Consider the following 21656-nt stretch of genomic DNA (forward strand, 5'->3'; position numbering starts at 1 on the left):
CATTCTAAACCAAAAATCATAGCAGGTATTTTTAAAAATAATTTGCATTGTTACTCTAATCTGTGACTAATGCAACTTCCTATTAAAAGCTATTTTCAAAAAATTGGAAATTAAAATGTCTAAATAACTATTCCCATCACTACAGTGCCATCTACAGGTATGTAATTCATGGCTTCTCAACTGCCAGTTTAAGATTTTTTTTAAAAATTGAATTTAATGGGGTGACATTGGGTGGCAAAACCATACAGGTTTCAAGTGTACAACTCAACAAAACATCATCTGCACACTGCGCCGTGTGTCCATCGCCACAAGCAAAGTCTCTTCCCATCGCCATTCCTCCCCTTTGCCCACCTCCAACTACCCACACCTTCCCTCTGGCTAACACCACACTGAATTTTTAATGTAAAGATTGAAGGAATTTATTCTTAATTTTAAATGCAATCTTGGGTCTTCCATAACCAAAAATTAAAAAGTATTATGTCTGGTATAGGGTATTTGTTGAAAAATTGTAGCTAATTCTGACACATAGTACTACAGCATGGATGAACCCAAAGGATATTATGCTAAGTGCAATAAGCCAGTCTCAAAAGATAAATATTGTATGATTCCACTTATTTGAGATATCTAGACTAGTCAAGTTCATAGAAACAGAAAGTAGAATGCTCTTTGTCAGGGACTAGTGGGAGGGAGAAACGAGAAGTTGTTGTTTAATAGGTATAGAGTTTTAGTTTTACAAGGTAGAAAGCTTCTGGAATTTGGTTGCCCAACAATGTGAATGTACTTCACTTAACACTACTGAACTATACACTGGTTAAGATGATAAATATTGTGTCACGGGTTGTTGTTGTTTTAACACAAATAAAAAACCCAACAGCTATATAAAAAACTCCCTTACTGCATTTTTGGCTTTAATTTGGGACAGTGGGCTAGAGAGTAAAATGAATCTTAATGACCCTGGTCAGTAATGCTGGGTGGAGACTCATTGCCACCAGGACAAGTCATTTGCATTTGCTGCCAGGAGAGGGAGGCATTCATTCTAATCCACCAAATCCATCACTCATCTGCAAGGACCCGCCTGGGGAGTGTGACTGGATGTGATTAAAGCTTCCAAACTTGGGCCTCCTTAGCTTTAGTCTCTAATTACTTGGGGTGGTCTATTACAACATTTCCCTGCTTACTAAATACTGGAAAATCTTATCAGAGCAATTTCGATGGCAGGGAGAGCTGGGTTTAGCTGAGGTCAAAAGGGCCCACCTAGGGGTTGATAGCCATGAAAATGGAGGCAGCAGGTAATAAGTGACTTCCAAAAAACTTGGCTAAAAATGGAAGGAAAGAGACAAAAAGAAGCTAGGCGGGCAGAGCAAGGGGATGGGGAGAGACCTGAAGATATTCATCAGTTACCAGAAAGAAGCTAGTAGACTGAAGGGAATGAAAACGTAAACAAGAGGGGTAATGGACTGAACAAGGGCCTAGGAAGGCTGGACAGAGGGCACCAGGAGCGCAGGTCAGTGGGCTAATATCGGACAGAAGTGAGGCAAGAAGGGAGGTGGGTGTCTAATGCAGGGGAGTGCGTTGATGGAGATGGAAATTTGAGGAGACTGTTACTCAGTTACCTTAAAATTTTAAATACCCTTACAACAACCTGTGAATTAGTGTACTACTTACTACTGCCATTCAAAAGACAAGAAATTAAAAGCAAAGAGGGCTAAGATGACTTACTCAAGTTTAGTCTATAAATAGTGGCAGAATCACCAAAAAACAAATGTTCCCACCTGGCCTCCTGCCTCTGGGTGCTATTATAGGGTGGGACAAAAGTAGGTTTACAGTGGTTCATAAGAAAATTAGTAAACAATAATTAATAAATAATAATACAGGAATGATTCTGGGTTTCACATATTTACAACTGCAAACCTACTTTTGCCCCACCCCGTATGTCAATGAGCCCACATTCTCCAGTTCTCCAAATGCTGGGTGACGATGGGCTTTGTTAGGACTTCGTACCACAAGGCCCCCCTTTCTAAGACGAGGTTGTCCCTTCTCGAGGGTTCTTCTTGATGCAGGTGGCGACTCGTCCCTTGCTTAGCAGTTCTATTAAAGAATTGATTTAATGTAGGGATTGTGTGTATGTTTCAAGCCTTGCCCTTCAAAAAATATTCATGGCAAAGACAAGACATATGTAATGGATTGGAACTGCTTCCAGGTCACCCATTTGCTGTGGCTGTGTTTGAGGATCATGTGTGGTTTTCTGACTGGACTGTGCCCTCGGTAATAAGGGTGAACAAGAGGACTGGCAAAAATAGGGTACGTCTCCGAGGCAGCATGCTGAAGCCCTCATCACTGGTTGTAGTTCATCCATTGGCAAAACCAGGTACACTGGACATGTTACACAGTCTTTCTTTGGCTGGAATCTGCAACTATTTTAATTGATGGCAGGGGAGGAGGGGGGATGTTCCATGTCCCATTAATCTAGGTAGATTTCCTGAGATTTGGACTTTGTTTAAACTAAGTCTGGTAGTGAATTTGGGTTTTATTCTTCCAATCTCATTTTCCCCCCTCTTGGATAGCTTTTACTTATCTGTCCTTTTAAATGATTCTTGGGTTAAAGGCACTAAGGATGGGATCGGGGAAGGGACAATTTAGACACCTGCAGTGGAAGCTTCTATCTACCCGGGGGCCTTTCTCCATCCCCTGAGAGTGCCAGGGAGCGAGCAAATAGAAAAGGCAGCCAGTGTCTTACAGAAATTCTTCTTTCCAAGTTGCCCTTTTTCAGTTTGACTAGATCATGTGTTAGAAAATAGGAATCTCATCGGCCTAAAGAGCTTCTTGGAAAAAAGTACTTGCTCTACTCAATCAATAACTCATAAGGTAATAACATTCTGAGCTAATCTTAGTGGCTCCTTACAGGAACTCTTCTGAAATACTCTTGATTTAGGCTCCATGTAGACACACTGAGTTTCTTTTCCCCGCAAGCTGGACACTGTGATTTGTATCAATGAGCCCTTTGATCTCCGAGCCCATCTGCGAATGCATCTCTTTTCCCCTCTAGGAGCAGATCCCTGCTTATATCAAAATGGAGGCTGTGAACATATTTGCAAAGCGAAGTTTGGAACTGCTCAGTGTTCATGTCGTGAAGGTTTTGTGAAAGCCCCAGATGGGAAAATGTGTCTGGCTCTAAATGGTCATCAGACTTCAGCAGGTAATATAATAAATTATATGGCTAAATTCTCTTACCTTGGCTCAGGAATATAGCTCTGTTCTACATTGAACCCTATGCTCTTGCTGATTTTAAATATTTTGTGTAATGAAAAGCACCTCTGCTTTTAGGGATGTAAAGTGTTGGATTTTTTTCTTCCTCTGATGAGCTTGGGCTTCTTATAAAGACTAAATTCAGTTGACCTCCTCTCATTGTAAAATTAGTGAACAAAAGATAATATTCAAAGTCCAATCCTCTAGCCCCCTATTTACAGTGGAGTAGCCCAGCCTTAGAAATAAATGTAGTATTTTACCATCTCAGGTCATGTTCACAGACATTTTGTTTAGAAGCTTTATGGCCTCAATGTTGGAGGTGGACATATACAGCGCCCTCGCCGTGTGACTGGTCTTAGTTTAGAAGGCAAAGTCCTTTCTAATAAGTAACTTCAGGATATCAAACAGGTATGAGGAACCCAACCTGGGAAGGCTGTGATCATGTTTTTAAAAACTAACTCTGACTGAAGAGGAAGGAAGAGTGGGTCCAATGTGATGTAAGCCGGTAGCCCTGACTTGCTTCTCTTGAATGTGCATCTAAACAATATGGCATATTTGGATTCGTCTTTTGATATCTTTGTACCAAAGAAAATTTAAATTTTATTTAAAATGTTTTTTTAAATTTATATTCATCTGATAGGCATCATGTAAGTTAGGTGATGGATTGATAGCAAGTAGATGGATCAGTCAGTCTATCCATGGACCGAAATTAGATATTTTGGATTTTCAGAACTTTCTGTGCATTGTTGCCTTAGGACAAACGCTCTCAGCCTTTTTGGTTTCAGGTTCCCTTTACACTCTTAAAAATGATTAAGAACCTCAAAGAGTTCTAGTTTATGTAAGCTATATCTATCAATATTTATATTAGAAATAAAACTAAAAAATTCTAAAAATACCTATTAAAATTATACTTCATTATATATGAACATAACATATTTTTATGGAAATAAATGGAATAATTATATTTTCCCAAATAAAAATATATAGTAAGAAGAATGACATTGATTTTCCTTTATATCTTTAATGTCTGGCTTAGTAGAGGACAGCTGGATTCTTGTATCTGCTTGTAGGTTAACTCTATTGCTGTGTTATTTTGGTTGAAGCCTATGAAGAAAATTTGGCAGCACAGAGACACAGAGTTAGAAAAGGGAGGAATAGTTAATAGCTTTTTTAGATGCCCTTTTTTGTATTTTTTATTTGCTACTATGTCAGATCTATACAGTTGGTAGTTTCTGAGAGCTTAGTTGCAATGTGGAACCTGAAGCCATATCAATAAACTATTTTGTCTTCTGCCACATCCAGTGATCTACTTTGTCCTTTGAGTGGCTCTTTTATCTTGCATGATTTGTTAGCATCATGTTTTGGTTGTTTGAAAATTCAGTTAAATTATGCAGATCTTCCGACTGTCACATTAATACACAAAAATCACATTGATTAATATTATCATCAAACTCATCAGAAAAGTCTTCGAGTATTAGGATTTTGTCAAGCTCGTGGTAGTAGAAGACATTTTCCAGAATTCTACTTTTCACTTGAAAGCTCAAATTTTATTATTGGCAACAAATACTGTGAGTTGTTTTCCTTGAAGTGACAGGCTCACTTCATTCATTTTTAAAAATATGCTTGCCAAATCCCTAAGTGTTAATAACATAGTGTTTCAGTCATTCTTTCAAGTAAAGATCATGTTCAGTGAAAAAAAGAGGCTAGTTTCAACTTGCAACTCAAAGAGCATACAAGTGATTTTCCTTCAGACAGCCATCATAATTCAGTACTTTCACAGATAACAGTGTTTTATGTGTATTTCCTATTTTATTATACAGAATATTAAAGAGCCAAATGTTACATAATTGAGATTTTAAAAAATAATTCTTACTCTTCATCACTGATCTTCTTAAGTGAAAGTGGAGTGTGCGTGTGTGTGTGCATTTGTGTGTATGTATGTATGTGCGTGTGAGTGTATGAGTGTGTGTGTGTGAGTGTGAATGTGTGAGTGTGTGTGTGTGTCAGTGAGGATGTGTGTGAGAGTGTGTGTGTGTGTGAGTATATGTGAGTGAAGAACATGACTACTAGTAGAGTTTATAGGTGCCATGGCCTTGATTCATGCTCAGGCACTGCAGTTCCACCCATCATTGCTTTTGCCCATTAGTATCAACGTAGACGCAGTGAGAAAAGATAGATAACGTAGGAGTTATTTGCCTTTTATAAAAATAGTTTGAACTTATGGACTCCAGGCAATGGAACCCTAGGGACCCATGCACCATACTCAGAGAACGCATTTGGTGTTTTAGGGGATCCATTTCTTCCATGTCTGGGAGGTTACATAGGTCCCACACTTATATTAAATTATGGCGTGTTTATGGCCCTCTACATTTCTAAATACAAGTAAATCAGGCTAAAATAAGTGTTGAATACAGCCTAAAGGAGGAGTGTGCATGGAAATCTGGTTGAGATCATCTCACTAATTTTCCCTCGCAATGGCAGCCTGTGGTTATGAGCTGAGTATATTTGTAAGGATTGTGGTATTTCACTCTTATTGTTTTTTTGCCAGTACCTAAAAATGTCCTGCCTTTCTTCCTCACTGGCTCCCTTCCCCCAACCATCAGTTGCACGGAGGACAGCTGGGATGGTGGGGTGTCGTGGGTGAGGTTTTCTAAGTCACCAAGACCCTGACAGTTTCCTTGAATGCTCTTACTGTAAGAATGAGTCTGAATTCACAGCAAACAAAGAGCCATAAACATAAATTACATAAAACTTTTCTTGAATCATAAAAGAGAAATTAATCACATCTGTTGCCCTTCAATAGGTAGCGAAGCAGATCTAAGTAATGAAGTGATGCCTTCGGACGCCGCCCCCAGCAGCCAGGGGTTTGGAGATGACATCACAGAATCTCAGCCTGTGCTCGTGGCCGAGATCATGGCCTCAGGTATGAATGATGGCTGTCCAGCACAGCTTTGGTCCCAGCACTTTCCATCTTCCCAGTTAGAAATTCTGAATTACCTCTCCAACTTAATGGTGGCTAAACCTGCATATAGCCAGGGAAGCCAAACTTTGGACCCCAACTCCGGTCCTTTTCTTCTGAACCGTGCACCTGAGGAAGATGCCCTCACATTAGATGGACGAGAACTTTACTCACTGAGACTCTTTGGACTGAACCTTTTGAGAAGAAATTTAACTTTGGAGCAAAGGTGAAAAATGAGACAGAACAGATTTGAGTGTACTTCCATTAATGTGAAAGTAGATTGTGATTGGTAAGAAAATATAGATTGTTTGCTAAGTTATCTGTTCAGTATTAACAACTTTAGAGAACCTAATTCTTTTATATTCTATATTCACTCATGAGGCCAGTGGTTTTCCAATTGGCTTTAGCTTGGCCTTAGGTCTTCTGCAAACCCCACCCCATCTCACTCTAGGTCTCTGCCCTTCAATCAGTACAGCTGAGTAAGATTTTAACAAAGTGTCTGTGACTAAAAATAAATTGGAAACTCCACAGTAGGACATTACATACCCTTAACTAAGTGCTCCTCCAACTTCTGTGATCTGCAGACTACTTTGTCAATGTACGTGTCCCTGGGACCTCTTACCCCTCCTCATAAGAACTTACCAGTGTGATTTTTGATAAAATACAAAGAGGTGGATATTCTTAGTAGCAATAACTTATATGGAGCTTTTGAGTTTACCAGGACTTTGATTCTTAACACAGCACATCATTTTACAGATTTGAAAACAGACTAAAATATATGAAGTTAGTGACTTGACCGAAGAGTTTTAAAAATTATAACCAAGTAATTAATTCACGTCAACAAAAGAAGTGCAGGTAAACACTGTTACATTAGGAATATCGTTCATTTAACAACTGTTTATTTGCCACACACCATGCTAAGTGCTGGGGATGCCATCATGAGCTAAACATAGTCCCAGTCTCCAAGGTCATGGTCTGAGGTGGAGACAAACAATATGATGAAATAAAACAATATAAATATTAGCAGTATAGAGAAACTTTCAAAGTCACTAGGAATCCCTGGAGGTTCACAAAGCATACTTTGGAAGATTAATGTTTGGGGGACTCGAAGACCAAGGTGAGTGACAGATAGTAAATTAGGCACATGGGTGGCAAATGGCCAGAGATTTGGCATGCTTCTGTCGGAGGCTCCATACCTGGAGATTATGCTCTGCTTCATGAAGAATAGATGGAATTGATTGTCCTGGTGAAAATGGCCTAATCTTTTCATACCTGGGTTGTGTTCTACCTGTGTGAAGCTAAGGGGTCTTATTTATGAGTGAGATCTCATTTCAACAAAATGTCTATACTAAAAAGAGTTTGAAAACTCTATATTGGATTTTAGGTCAATATATTCTTATTCCCCAATGACACACAGACTGATATGTCGTGAGTAGATCTGCGGACACCATGTCTAAGAGATTCGATCATAAAAAGTTTCATTGTCAAATATACTAAAATCAAGAATTATTCTAAATTCATGAATAAAGTGTGAAATTCTTAATGTGGCCTGCTGGGCCCTAGATGAGCTAACCCTGACACGCTTCATCAACCAAAATGTGTGCCCTCTGTCTTCAGTTTTCTGTGGCCTGCTTCGGTTACCCTGGCCTTACCTGTACCATGCAGGTGCCGTGTTCTTGGCCCACAGTGCTCTTTCGAACCCCTCCAAGTCCTGCAGATCCTTCAGCTCTATATGCTCTTGCTCAGAAAGCCTTTTCTAGTCTCCTGATCTGGTGAGGTGAGAGCCACTTCAGTTCTCTTAGAACTGGGCACTGTTTCATGAGTAGTGCTTACCATACCTGCACTTCAATCATTAATTACACAAGAAAGCAGAGCCCTCGTCTGTATTCTCAACCACTGTATTTTTGACCCTCGTTAGGATCTGGCACATATGAGGTACTTTTAAATGTTACTGTTAATTTTAGCAACAGACCCCAGAATCTTCTCTTGTATGATAAGACACATTCTGACTCAGGCTGTCACAGCATTCTTGCTTATCATCTTTATTTAGATATGCATAATATTCCCTAATTTTCAAAGGAGTTTTAAAAATCACTTTTTAATTCAAGTTCTTACAACAGTTGTGTGAAGCAGACTGAACAGAAACTGTCGCCTGTGTTTTAGAGGAGCGTGAAGCCCAGGCATTCCTTCTTTCCAGGGCTAGCCTATGGCAGAAAGAACTTTGGCGATAGCCCATTCCTCCAAACAACTGCATATCGGTTGCAAAGCAGCCTTAGGGTTTGCAAGTTACCAAAGAAACCCTGAATCAGATTCTAATTTAAGATAATGGGTGCAAGGGATTTAAAATGTCTTGAGTAATTGGATACTGTCCACCACACTGAACAGCCTTGTGATTTGGAAGCTAGTTCTCCAATAAATGCCGAATCAAATGGGTAATTGACTGAGTCTGAAGTGATCCATCTTTAAGAGTCACGAGTGACACATTACCAACAGGCCTGAAAGGCATGTTTTCCCACAGGAGAAATCTTACTCAAATAACTAAGCAAATCAAACGCAATTACCCAACATCTGCGTTCACATGGCATCAGATCCTACTTTGATCATTTAACTTTCTTTAAATTTATGGGCAAGTTTGACCTCTTCTATACTCAGATGAGCAAACTTACTAGTGAATAGACAGATGACAGCTTATATCCTACTGTGGTATGTCAGATCCCCCTCCAACCCCAAAAGGGAGGATGATTATATACATAAGTGAAGGGGGAGGGGGGAAACTTGCTCATGTTTATGGCTCAGCCTGCAACTCTGTCCCCTGGGGCATCTGCATTTCAATGGAGTATGAAATGAAATGATCCATTTACAGCATTTCGTTTATATGGTTCATGACTTTGTAAAAGTGCCTTGAGGTTTGCAAGTCACTGCATAAATCTTGATAATAAACATACATTGTGACATACATATTCTATTATATATGAAACACCAATTTTAGTAAATTGACAGTAAATCTTTACGATTGAATCTTTGCCATGTTAGTACACATAGCTACTTGCTATATATTACTCCGGGTGTCTTTGAGGAATAAGAACATATTGACCCTTTGCGTGTGTCATAATGGCTGGGAATTCTCAAATAAGCAATAAACCGTTTGCAATTTGAGTCCATTCACTCCTAGCAATTTAATAATTCAGATTTTAAATGCTTTTAAAAATTGTAAATAAGTTCACGCAGGGCTGTTTGAACACCAGTTCTTTAAGACTAAAGATTTGTTGAGAGCATGTAAATGGAAACAGATGGCTTGTGGGCCCTTTACTATGGATATAGCTTCCAGGTCAACAGTGTTTCTATTTGGAGGTTAACCTGTCCCAGAACTTGAAAAAGGATTCTCTGGAATATTTTGTAGAACCCAGAACATTAAAGCCCATTTTTTTCCTCTGAGGTCTGGAGTTAATCTGATGGGGTTCTTGCTGTTTGCAGATGAAGACGACTGTGGTCCCGTGGGATGTGGACCACACTCCCAATGCATTTCAGAGGGAGAGGTTGCCACGTGCCAGTGTTTGAGAGGATTTGCTGGGGATGGAAAAGTATGTTCTGGTAAGAGTGAAGGCCAATGCACATAATTGTGGAAAGTAATGAACCAGAAACATTCTCTCAGATCATATGGTTCAAAATCTCCAGAAGGGCTCATGAAATCAGCAAGATTAAATAAATTATTAGGTATCAGCTACAAAGATAATGGGTGGCATGTATAGAAAATGTGAAACATATAATATGTTGTTATATTACGTTGAGTATATGTTAAAATGACATGATACATGGAGTTGACATTAAGGAAAAGAATTTGTAATTAGCTTCAGAAGTATTAATTTGAGTTCAAGTCAAATTTATAAAATCAATAATTTCAATAAAAACACAGCCTTTTTTCCTCCAAAAGCTTAGGTCATAAGTTTTGGTTTCATAAATAGACTGTGATGAATAGGCTCCTATTTTATATTGCTAGCCTCAAAATTATGTTAGTGATTACTGTAAAAATCTCAGTCCTTATGGTCTGAAACTCTGATTTATTTACACATACTTCACTAATTAGGCAGGTGAGAAATCTGTAAAAATTGATTAAGACACGAACTTGCGGGTTCGCATTGCATTTGCAAGCGGTCTCTGTAAACAGCTGGATGATCGTCTATAAGATTACACTTTTCCTTCCCAGTTTCCTCATTTATACCAGGATTGCCTATATGCTTCATTAGCTCATTTGCCCACAGACATAGATGAATGTGAGATGGGAAGCGCAGCGTGCCAGCACCCCTCCTCCACGTGCGTCAACACCGAAGGCGGCTATGTTTGCCGGTGCTCCGAAGGCCACCGGGGAAACGGGACACACTGCCTTGGTAAGAGCATGCGCGGGGGGGGGAGAATCATGAAATGCTCTGGGTGTGGTGGGCCAAGAAAAGACAGGATATAACTGGGTCGCATACATGTTAAGACTGACATATTTCAGTTCTCGGTACACAGTCAAGTTTGTGCCCATGTGCTATTTTCGCACTAGTCAGCGACAACACCCTGCAAGGGTAATTTATCCCTCTGCCTTTCAGTTCCTTTCTCTGGGTTTGAGTGACACCAGTGACTCACCAATACTCCATACCATGCTCCCTGGCTGGCGTGGCTCAGTTGGTTGGGCGTCATCCCATGCACGGAGGGGTTGCTGGTTCCATTCCCCACCGGGGCACATGCACGAGTTGGGGGCTTGATCCCTGGTGGGGGGCATGCAAGAGGCAGCTGATTGATGTTTATCTTTCTCTCTCCCTCTCCTTCCCCCCCTAAAAATATCAATAAAAATATTATAAAAAAATAACAATAAACCTCCATACCTTGAGCCATCATGGGGGCAGTTGAACAACATTCTCTTTGTCACCGAATTTAGCAAGTGAACGGTGGTGAACTGCAGAGCTGATCCATGTTTTACTCTGTGTGTGTGTGTGTGCGTGTGTGTAAAGGAAAGGAGGTGTGGTTCTGTGAAAGGGCACTTAGGGTGGCTCTTCATAAGTTCAATAGATGAAAGACTAAAGCCACTGACATCTAGATACAAATAATGAATGATTAAGGCCTCTTTCATAATCACCACCCTCTGCCAAGGTCTGGGTGTGGCTTGTTGGGCAGGAGCTCTCTTAGTGAATGCCTGGTCCCATTCCAGGTGTCAGTAGCGTAGCATCCCCGTACAAGTGAAGACCTGACTGAAGCCATTGTCGCCCAGCGAAGTGGTTACCTGAAGTTGTACAGGGCTTTAAAATGTCTCCGAGTACAGTATTTTCTTTTCCTTCTGTAAACATAAAGATCTTTTCAAAGTGAGGGGTAGATACCCTGATAAGCAACTAAAATGGTATTGCTTTCTCCTATAAGTTGAGGTTAAAGATGAAACATCAGTCAGTTTTCTGGATCTGGTTGATTTAAATCAGACCTTTATCAGATGAGTTTTGTGGAGTCCACAGACATCTGTAAATGCTATTTTAAGCATGTTTTTGGCTGTCAGTCAGGAAAACGCCACTGCTCTAATTAAACAGACTCTTAGATAATTTAGACAAACAGGCTTTATATGTAATTTACTTTGAAGGGAAAGGAAGGCGTACTTTCTTGGATGTTTAACCTCATTAGACTCTGGATTTTCACTCTGTTGCTAACCCACCTCCTTCCAGTAGCAAATATGCCATGGGGTGTCATGGCCCAGCCTGCCCCATAGAAGCTGTGAGCTGGTTCCTGTCCTTGCCCCCGCCTCTCCCCCTCCCTCTTTCTTTCCCTCTCTCTCCTTCCCTCCCAGCCTCTCTCTCTCTCTCCATATATATACAATAGATATAGATATAGTGCTATATAAATTGGCCTCTATTAGTGCAAAGGCACAGCACTGGGAACGGTGAGGAATACCAAGAAGATGAAGGCGGTCCTTGCTTGCCAGGACAATGTGATCTGAAAGAAATACAGCTGTGATAAGTGTGAAAAAGGTATGCATCATAAGAGAAGTAAAAGCTACAGTGGAAGTTCAGGACTGGAAGAAATATGTTTGCAGTTTTGGGAAAGTCTTCATGGAGGAAGTATTATTTTGGATGGGCCCGGGACATGAGTAAATTTTTATTAGGCAGAAATGTGAAGAGGTAGAAAATAGCCTAATTGAGCACTACGTGTCCATTGTATGTGAGGGGAATCAGAAACGGAGGCTGGTAAGGTGGTCTAAACAAGACATTTTCTCACAGTTCTGGAGGTTAGATGAGATGGTTTATTCAGTTCCCGGTGAGGACTCTCCCTGGTTTACAGACGGCTGCCTTCTTGCTGTACAGACACAGAGCCTTTTCTCTGTGGCTCATGGAGAGAGAGAGAGAGAGAGCTGGTGTCTCTTCTTATAATGACACCAATCGTATTGGACCAGAGCCCCATTCTTATCACCTCATTTAACCTTCCTTCCTTATAGGCCCTTCCTCCAAATATAGTCACATCAGAGTTTAGGTTTTCAACATATGAATTTGGGGGGATACAATTCAGTATATAACAGGTGGGTCAGGTTCCATTTGTAGAAGACTAGAATCTGAGGGTTAGTCATTGGGGTTTCACTTCTCTAGACCAGCGCTGTCAATAGAAATATAATGTCAGTCATATATATAATTTAAAATTTTCCAGTAGCCACATTAGAAAAAGTAAAAAGAAACAGGTGAAATTAATTTTAAGTATATTTCATTTATTCCAATATATCAAAAATCGTAACATTTCACTATATAGTCAATATAAAAATTATTAAGATAATTTTACACTCTTAAATTTTGATACTAAGTCTTCAAAACCTGCCATGTGTCTTGCAGCGCCGCGTGGACTAGCTGTGGCTCAGGGGCTCAGTCCTTGCACGTGGCAATGGCTACCACAGTGGGAGCACAGCTCTAGGCAGCAGAGAGCATTGGCAGCATTTGAACCAAGTGGCGCAGTGATGGGAGACATGGTTCAGGACGATTAATATGTCACTGGTGTTGGGAGTGAGGCAGAGGAGAGTGGGGTGCTGGGAATGTAGTAAGACTGTTTTTGTAGTAATGTAAAATAGAGGAGAGGAGGGACCGAAATGTTAGGGTGGCGGTAACTGAGAAAGGAAAAGATGGGTAGCTGGGAAAGAAAGTGATGGCCTGGTTTATATTTATGTTCAAAAGGCACCAATGTTTTATTTGGTGTGGTCTGAACTTCTAAATGTTTGCCTACAGATCCCTTACCAATCTCCAACTTTCCCACTGAGCTGCTTGTGTTGGGACGTTTCCTTTCCTTCCCAGCAGTAGGAAAGCTCATAGCCTCATGCCAGGAGTTTACCTGAATGGGAAGCAGCCGAGCGACCCTGTTCATCTGTCTCACCAACGTTCATGATAAAATGTTTGAACCTAAAAACGTGTAGCGCTCTGAGAACGTGAGCACGAGAGAAGTCCAAGAGGCTTCTCTTCTAGAATGTTGGGTTTTCCAATTGTACAACCCTCTTTCCTCCTCCACACCCCACTTTTCTCTTACCTACTCCCCTTTTTTTTCCTGGCAGATATTGATGAGTGCCAGCTGGGCGTGCACGCCTGTGGGGAAAATGCTACCTGCATAAATACGGAGGGAAACTACACCTGCCTGTGTGCCGGCAGCCTGTCTGAGCCCGGACTGATCTGCCCTGGTACGCTGGTGGGTGATGTAGATCCAAGGGGAGGAATTGATTCTGGAAAATTCTGTACCCTTGTGTATTTGAGATTCTAGAAATCATTTGGTTCCATCAGGCTGTCGGGTTTGTTTTCCTGAGTAGGTTGATGCTGGGCTTGAGAATGTGAAATGGTCTGTTTTTTTAATTTGATAGCATCTGGAATAAATCTGTTTTTATTACTCACAATTCAATAAAGGTGGCAACGCAGGTGGTTCTCTGTAACTATGCAGCGAATGTCCTGGTTTGTAATGTCGATTTCCTGGGATGCCGGAGAGACTCTGCAGGGCTGGGCAGGTTGGGGAGGATGTCTGGATTTTAAAATATTACTTTAAAAAGTTAGTATTTCTTGATCTGAGTTAGAACTCCAGCTCTTTTTTCTTTCTTTTTAAAATGTTCATAATGCGCAACTCCTGCTTCCTGAACCCTCTCCCCATTACCCAACATCTTCTCACCATCAGCACCCCAGCAGGGGGCTGGCTTCAGAGGCCCTGGACAGCAGGATGGGGCTTGTTCCCTTTACTATTTATCCCACCAGCTATTTAACAGGCTCAGCTCTGCAAGCAGAACACATCCTAATAAAGGAAAGTTCTGCCCTTCCTCAGGTCTCCATTTTTTTCTAACAAACTGTTTTCTCAAGTAATTTGCTCTTCTTAAAGGTATTGGAAGACCACTAATATTTACATAGCTACACACCCTAATGTTTTCCTTTTAAAGAGCAGTGAACCATCCAGCGAAAGGGCTTTACCACTTTGGCATTTCCTATGTATTGTAACATTTCATTTCTCTCAACGGGACTAGTCTTGTTTTTGAGGTTTCACCTGAAAGTTAAATAGTTTTTAGAAGAAATCACTGTGTGGGAAAAAATTTTGAGACTCTCAGGATAGCGGCAGTAATAGACTGTGTATTGGTGGGTGGTTTATAAGCCATAAAGAGATACTGTGGTTCGGTGAGACCCTCTTAAAGCTAGCTGTCATTTCCCACCGTGTGTGTTTGCGGATGACAGATGTGCGTTTATAATGAGATCAGTGACTCTGCATTCATTCGGCGTCTTAGGACTGACCATTCTCTTATTTGCCTCCAATATGCTTTATGTCAAAAAGTACTGAACCTAAAGAAAGAATAGATCTCTTCATGGTGAGTAACACAAAGTGTGGTTAGGAAAGTGAAACTATTGTTGCTCTGATAGTTCTACTGTCACCAAAAGACACTATATCACAAATTATTCACAGAAACTAGGCCCTGATACTGATATGGGTTTCCCCTGCTAGCCACAAGCTGAGACGAAGTCAAGTGAAAGAGCAATCACTACCATTAATTTGTATGGAAAACATTTTGAGCATTCCCAGATCCAAAAAATAACCTACCAGACCATACCAAATACACTTCATTAGGCCCAGTTACACCCTCAGGGGCGCTTAGGCTTTTCTGATGCCTTAGAACACGTCTTGCTAATGGGTGCACAGAACCAATGGAGATGGAGCGCCGATGGTCACAGGCACTGTTCAAAGCCGTGGCCCCTTGGTGCTGAGATGCTCGGTGTGGTTCCCCGGGGAGGGGCTTGGCCATTCTCGCTGCTGGGGGGCGGCTGCCTCTCTGAGGGCTCGTGCAAAACAAACCCTGAATGCTAGTTTCACTTTTTGCCTCTTTGTAAAAGCGAAAATCCTCTTTAGGTTTCTTTGGGTTGGCGAAATCGGGCACTGAGGCAGGTCTCCCCTAATGTGAGGCGGGCGCCTGTACCCGAGGGAGGCTGATGGCCTCCGAAAATACAAGGAGTGTCTTTGCTTCTTCTAGACTCGACTCCGCCGCCTGCCCTCAGGGAGGATGGGCGCTCCTCCGTGAGGAACGGCTACTTGGAGTGCCCCCCGTCCCACGCGGGGTACTGCCTCCACGGCGGGATGTGCATGTTCATCGAGGCCGTGGACCACTACGCCTGCAAGTAAGTCCGCCGACCCCTGGCGCTGCCACCCGAAGCTTCCAGCCAATCTGTCAGAGTGAAATTAAGGAACATTTTCTAGAATTTGGTTTTGCCTTAGGGAAACGTGAATATGCATAAATCAATTGTGTGTGTGTGTGTGTGTGTGTGTGTGTGTGTGTGTGTGTGTTGCAGTCTCCCCACATGTCACGTATCACCCCTCCACCCAGTGCTAAATATAAATGTAAGGAATGGGCGATCTTCCCTTTTACTTAAATAACGTGATGTTGCTACTGGCACCGTCTGGGAACCGAGCTTCTCATTCTGGTTGAAAAACTCAGGTTTGTGAGAGAATTCTTTAAAACTTTGATTCATTTCCTGCAAAATATATGGAGAGCATCCATGATATGTTTCTGAATTTACAAAAGTGTTGCATATATTCACACTGGACTTCTTGCCTTCACCTCTCAAAACTCAGACAGGGCATCCCCCAAAAAGGTATACACATTTTAACAGCTAATAGTTCAATTTTGAAAATTAAATTAAATAACCACTGCCTTGATAATTATTTAAAGTATGTGTATACATTTCTTGAGACACCCTAAGTATATATATTCTTTTCTTAATTTCCTAATAGTTTCCTAATAGTACACTTTTGTCGTTTCATGACACCTGCTGGGCATAGCCACCACTGCTTTTTGCCCCTCCTTTGTCCCCGTGATGACTTCACAGTGGGCAGTGTCAACCTGAAGCCCTGTAACCACGGCCCCCGGCCCTACTCACTCAGAGCACCTTCCCCGGGAGCCTTTCTTAAAGCCCCACTCACATTGCCTGGTTCTACTTTCGTGTTTTGAAGACAATATGAGGGAATTCATAGGTTCTGAAAAATAAATAGGCCTCCTAACCCTAGACTCCTGACTCACTGATCATTTCCTCTGTGCCTGAGGAAGAAGTGATAAAATATTCTGAGTCTCACGAATAGATGCTATACATTTAAAGGCTTTTATTATTTTATCAGTGGTAATCAGCAGAAGCATAGTCTAAATTATTAGAATAATTAAGTTATATTCTGTGACAAAGTGCATGGCCTTGCATTATAAATCATGTCAGCCTGACAAAAACAATGGAAAATGCTCATGAATATGAGCAAAAATGACTCAGCTCTAATAAAAATCTGCTTTCCTATCCACATTTGTGTGCTATAATTTTCTAACCTGAGGTAAATCTGGTGCTAGTTATTCTTGATTTTAATAATAAGAACCAAGTTGTTTTACCTGTTTGTGGTTTTTTATTATCCTAAATAATGAAATTATGGAAACAAATGTCTTAGTTTATTAGGTCATCATTTGTTGTTATAAAAGACTATGATAATATGAAGAGTACTGAATGAAGGGTTAGGTATTGAGATTAGTGCGTTGTGTTCATTTGGACCTGGTAGTGTCAATTAATTCAATGGTTTATAAACTCTAGCACACCGCTTTTCTTTGTCATTAAATCCTGATGAAAATATCATATTTCTCTGATAATGTTTTAAACACGAGTTGTTACAACATGACCAACTGGAGATAACACTCAAATTTGAGGGCCTTTCATCAAGATCAATATTGAAACTGTAATGAGAGTTCCCATTCATTTGGATCATAACTTTGCTTTTTAATTCTACATTTAATAAAACCTTAGTTTAATCATACATTCAACCCTTCCCTCTTCCTGCCTGATGACCTCACTTTGTATTTTTTAAATTCCATAACAACACATCTCCAGGGGGCTCACCAGTCCAGCTTTTATTAGAAACACTCCATAGGCGGCATTCCACGCAGAGTGTTCCCAATGCTGCGAGCAGGCTTATAAAGGGTGCTCTTTCCTTCCTTGGAAGACAGGGACCCCCAGCTACCTGGGGATGCAGGGATGTGAGGAACTGGAGTCTCCATGCCAAGGGGCTTCCTCAGGGGTTCCCTGGACTGGAGAGCCTCAGAAGACTCCACACCTCCTGAGCTCAGAAGCGATCCTCACTTATTCTGGGTCAGCTTTGAACCAACGCACACCCTTCCGGGCAGGTCTTCTTCGGACCAAGATCCCCCCGCACTGGTGCTGTGAAATGTTTCATGGAAAAAAAGGGTCATGTGGTCAGATCCTTTTGAAAAATGCTGCATACTTCAGCCCTCAATTCTTGATTCATGGCACACCACAATGTGGGAAAAAGTCTTGCTAACCTTTACTTAGTCTAGAATTTCTTGAAATTATTTGTCCATAGAAACTGAAACTTGTTTGGCCAGGGAATCTTTTGTTTGGTTTAAGAGAATTCAATAACCCAAAGAACCAGTTGTGTGCAGTTGTGTGCGGTCCACCCTGTGAACTTGTAAGATGCTGACTGACTGTTCTGGGCCCTATTAGGCTCACAGAGCCTTGACAGTGCAGCCTGCCTTGGCCTCCAGGACTCTCACCATGGGACTGGTATATTCTCCAAGATCCTAAAATCTCTGAGAGGATTTGAGGTGTGGCCCATTAATATCCAACAGTTTAAAAGTATGTGCTAGGCATTGATAGTAACTGCCTATAACCAAGATAACCAGAATTTAAAAAGGTTCCAAGAAAGCTTGGAATCACTTGAGGGTCCTTTATGCTTCCTGCACTCAGATCCTGCCATCTCTTGCTTGGTCAGTTCTAGAAGAATAGCCTTCAGAGGTGCATGTTGCTTAAGACCCTTTTGGGAAACAGCCCAGTGTAGTAGGAAGAACACAGGCTTTGAAATCAGAGAACCACTTGAATGGAACCTTCCATTCACTAGCTGAGTGACTGGGCCCAAATTATTTAACCCCATTTGAGCCTCACTCTCCTCATCTGTAAAATGGGAATATGTCATCAAAAGTAAGTGCAAGTGGCCAGCACACTGTCAAACATGCAAGGTGCTTAACAAATGCTAGATCCTTCCCCTCCTATCTCTCTGAAAGTGACTTGCCAAAGCTCCTATGGCCAACTCCAGGTAGAACCAGGGCAGAATCTAGATCCCCTGGGGCTTTGTCTAATGCTTTTTCCATGCTGCCCCTTCCCACCATGGGGTCTGGAATCAGTTCTCTATGTTTTCATTCCTTCATGTCCTTTTGGTATTAGGTGGCGGCATGAATAGATAGATAGTTGGTCCAGAGCCAAAGGGAAGAAATTCCTAACAAGAGAACATCAGAAAACATTTAACGGGATATTTTTTAAGTTTACACTCTCATGAAGAATAATAAACTACAGTTCCGTGCCAAGATCCCGACGGTGTCTAGAAGCCCCCTTTCCCAGTAGATGGCAGCATTGTTTCATTTACTTCTGAAGGCTCATCGTGTGCATTGGTCGCTGCTGCTGATTCTAGGAACAATTTCACTGATGAAATAGCAGGATGTTTGCCAGTGACGCCTCTTTTCCCCTCCATTTAGTTTCTCCCCCTTGAAGAAAGGAAGGCAAACGCTTGTGTGTCGCCACCGAGAGCTTTTCTCTTGGGCCCGTGGTGATTGAAAAAGAGAGTGTTTCCTCCACAGCCTAGGCTGTGCTTCCTCGCTGACAGCGTTTTGCAGCCTAGCCTCCGCTGGAGGGCTTTGCTCTCGAATCCTTCCTGCCTCAGAATTTAGATTTCATTGCAATCTGCCCAAACATTTGTTCGAAAACTCTCTTGGCTCTTAGGGCAGAGTTGCTTTGTGTTGGTCTTAAAGGTAGCTCCTCAGGATTCCGGCCCGAGAGTAATTGATCCCTAATCAATGTTCTGCGATGCCTCGCAGAGGCAGTAAGCCAAATCCCCCGACAATCCCAGGGCAAACAGACGGGGCGGGGGGGCCGTGCAGCATCGACTCGCAAAGCAGAGAGCTTGCGGCTCACCCCTGATGGATTTTCCACGTGCTTCCAAAAAGCTGAGTGTGGAAACGCGGAGGCTGAGACGGCTGGATGTCGAGACTGAAAGATACACGCGTTTTTGCCGGGGCCTAACAGCTCACCTGTTTGTGTGTTGTCACAGCTGTGTTGTTGGCTACGTCGGGGAGCGATGTCAGCACCGAGACTTGAAATGGTGGGAGCTGCGCCACGCGGGCCACGGGCGGCAGCGGAACGTCACCGTGGTGGCCGTCTGCGTGGTGGTGCTCGTCCTGCTGCTGCTCCTGGGGCTGTGGGGCGCTCACTACTACAGGTGACTCTTTCCACGGCACTTCCAGCCTCTCGCGACCCCCTCCCACGTGCCCCTCGGGAGGACGGCCTGCACCCTGACTGCCCTCCGAAAGCACAGTCCCCCGAAGGACCACACGTGGTGCGGGTTTCCCTGCTCTGGGGCGGCCGTGGCTTCACCTTCCTTCCTCCAAGCCGGCGGCTGTCCACGCACCCCTGTGCTTCACGGGGCTGTCACGGAATGGCGCGTTTTGTATCCCACTTGTTTCTTGCACCTGCTTTCCCCGCACAGCCTGCACAACTGTAATTTTTTCCTGCCTGCCTTCCTTTGAGTTGATTTCCCACAAACTATTAACTTTTGTTCCAGCGAATAATCAGGATCTTCGGCAACTTGGAAGGAAGTTTCTGGTTCTTGGAATAATTTTCAATAATTTCAAGTTTAAAACTGTGAAACAATGTTTGTACATTTAACTTAAAAAAATCGACACTACATTAGGGTGAGGGGATCGGCATCACGCTGCTGGTTTTCCATTTTCTTTCTTTCTTTTTTTTTTTTTAAAATATATCTTTATTGATTTCAGAGAGAGGAAAGGAGAGGGAGAGAGAGAGAGAGACATCAATGATGAGAGAGTCATCGATCGAGCCCGCAACCCGGGCATGTGCCCTGACCGGGAATCGAACCCCGATCGCCTGGATCCCAGGTCGGCGCTCAACCGCTGAGCCACGCCCGGCCGGGCTCCGTTTTCTTAAAAAGTAGGGCAGCATCCTCCACGACCCTCGATATTGAGAAACATTTTATGTCGTTGCAGTTTGTGCTGTACAAAATCAGCAAGTCGTAACGTTTGGGGGCTGACGGGAACTTTATTGAGTTATCGAATTCAGTCTCATCATTTTATGGCTGGAAAACCAGAGACCCACTTAAGGAATAGGCCCCAGCCTCTGGGGATGTGCGGCTGGGCTACCACCACCAGCCGATAAAAATCCAGCCACGCTCACTGGTGCTACTCAACCACTCGGGTATCAACTATCTTGTATTGGGGAGAATCCAACACACCATTCAAGATGTGCTTGGCTGAGATCCTGCTGCATCATAGCGTAGTGCTTAAGATCATGGGCTCTACACTCAGACTGCGCAGGTTCAATTCCCAGTTCATGTTTAAATAATACTAGGAGCCCTGGCCCGTGTGGCTCAGTTGGTTGGCATCGTCCCATCCGGTTTGATGCCCGGTTGGGACACATTCCCAGGTTGCGGGCTCGATCCCCAGTAGGGGGCGGGCAGGAGGCAGCTGATCAATGACTCTCTCTCATCATCGATGTTTCTATCTCTCTCTCTCCCTCTCCCTTCCTCTCTCTGAAATCAATAGAGATATATATCTTTAAAATAATAATAATAATAACCCCACATCATTTCCTGGAAATATCCGTCACATTCACAGCTCCTGAGAGGTGGCTTTCACAGAAGCTCCGACCTTCCTGTTGCCCTAGCTCAGATGTCCAGGCAGGCCCATTGGAGACAGAGATGCCCTCCTCGAGGGCATTAGGCTGCTGTGGACCCAAGAGAGCAGGGCTATTGTGGACTCTTGAGGCTGGCTGGTGGTCTTCACCACCACATTTCCTTTGTTGCCTTCGCTCTACAGCTGCTCGATACATTATATGTTTCTCCCCTTCTAGAGGCCATTGCTTTGAGGACAGGGATCTCACCTTAACGCTAG

At 42.5% G+C, this 21656-nt stretch overlaps 1 protein-coding gene across 1 annotated transcript in view; it reads left to right on the forward strand.

Annotated features, from left to right (window-relative positions):
• Window positions 1–21656, forward strand: part of EGF (epidermal growth factor) — an 80205-nt gene that overhangs the window by 50714 nt on the left and 7835 nt on the right. The window contains exons 14-21 of the mRNA XM_081137420.1: window positions 2201–2368; window positions 3047–3196; window positions 6050–6169; window positions 9680–9796; window positions 10465–10590; window positions 13752–13874; window positions 15690–15834; window positions 19802–19969. Coding sequence (XP_080993546.1) covers window positions 2201–2368; window positions 3047–3196; window positions 6050–6169; window positions 9680–9796; window positions 10465–10590; window positions 13752–13874; window positions 15690–15834; window positions 19802–19969 — 1117 coding nt within the window. The remainder of the gene's footprint in view (window positions 1–2200; window positions 2369–3046; window positions 3197–6049; window positions 6170–9679; window positions 9797–10464; window positions 10591–13751; window positions 13875–15689; window positions 15835–19801; window positions 19970–21656) is intronic.

Source organism: Miniopterus schreibersii (genome assembly GCF_964146895.1).
Source record: "Miniopterus schreibersii genome assembly, chromosome: 1".
NCBI classification, from domain to species: Eukaryota; Metazoa; Chordata; class Mammalia; order Chiroptera; family Miniopteridae; genus Miniopterus; species Miniopterus schreibersii.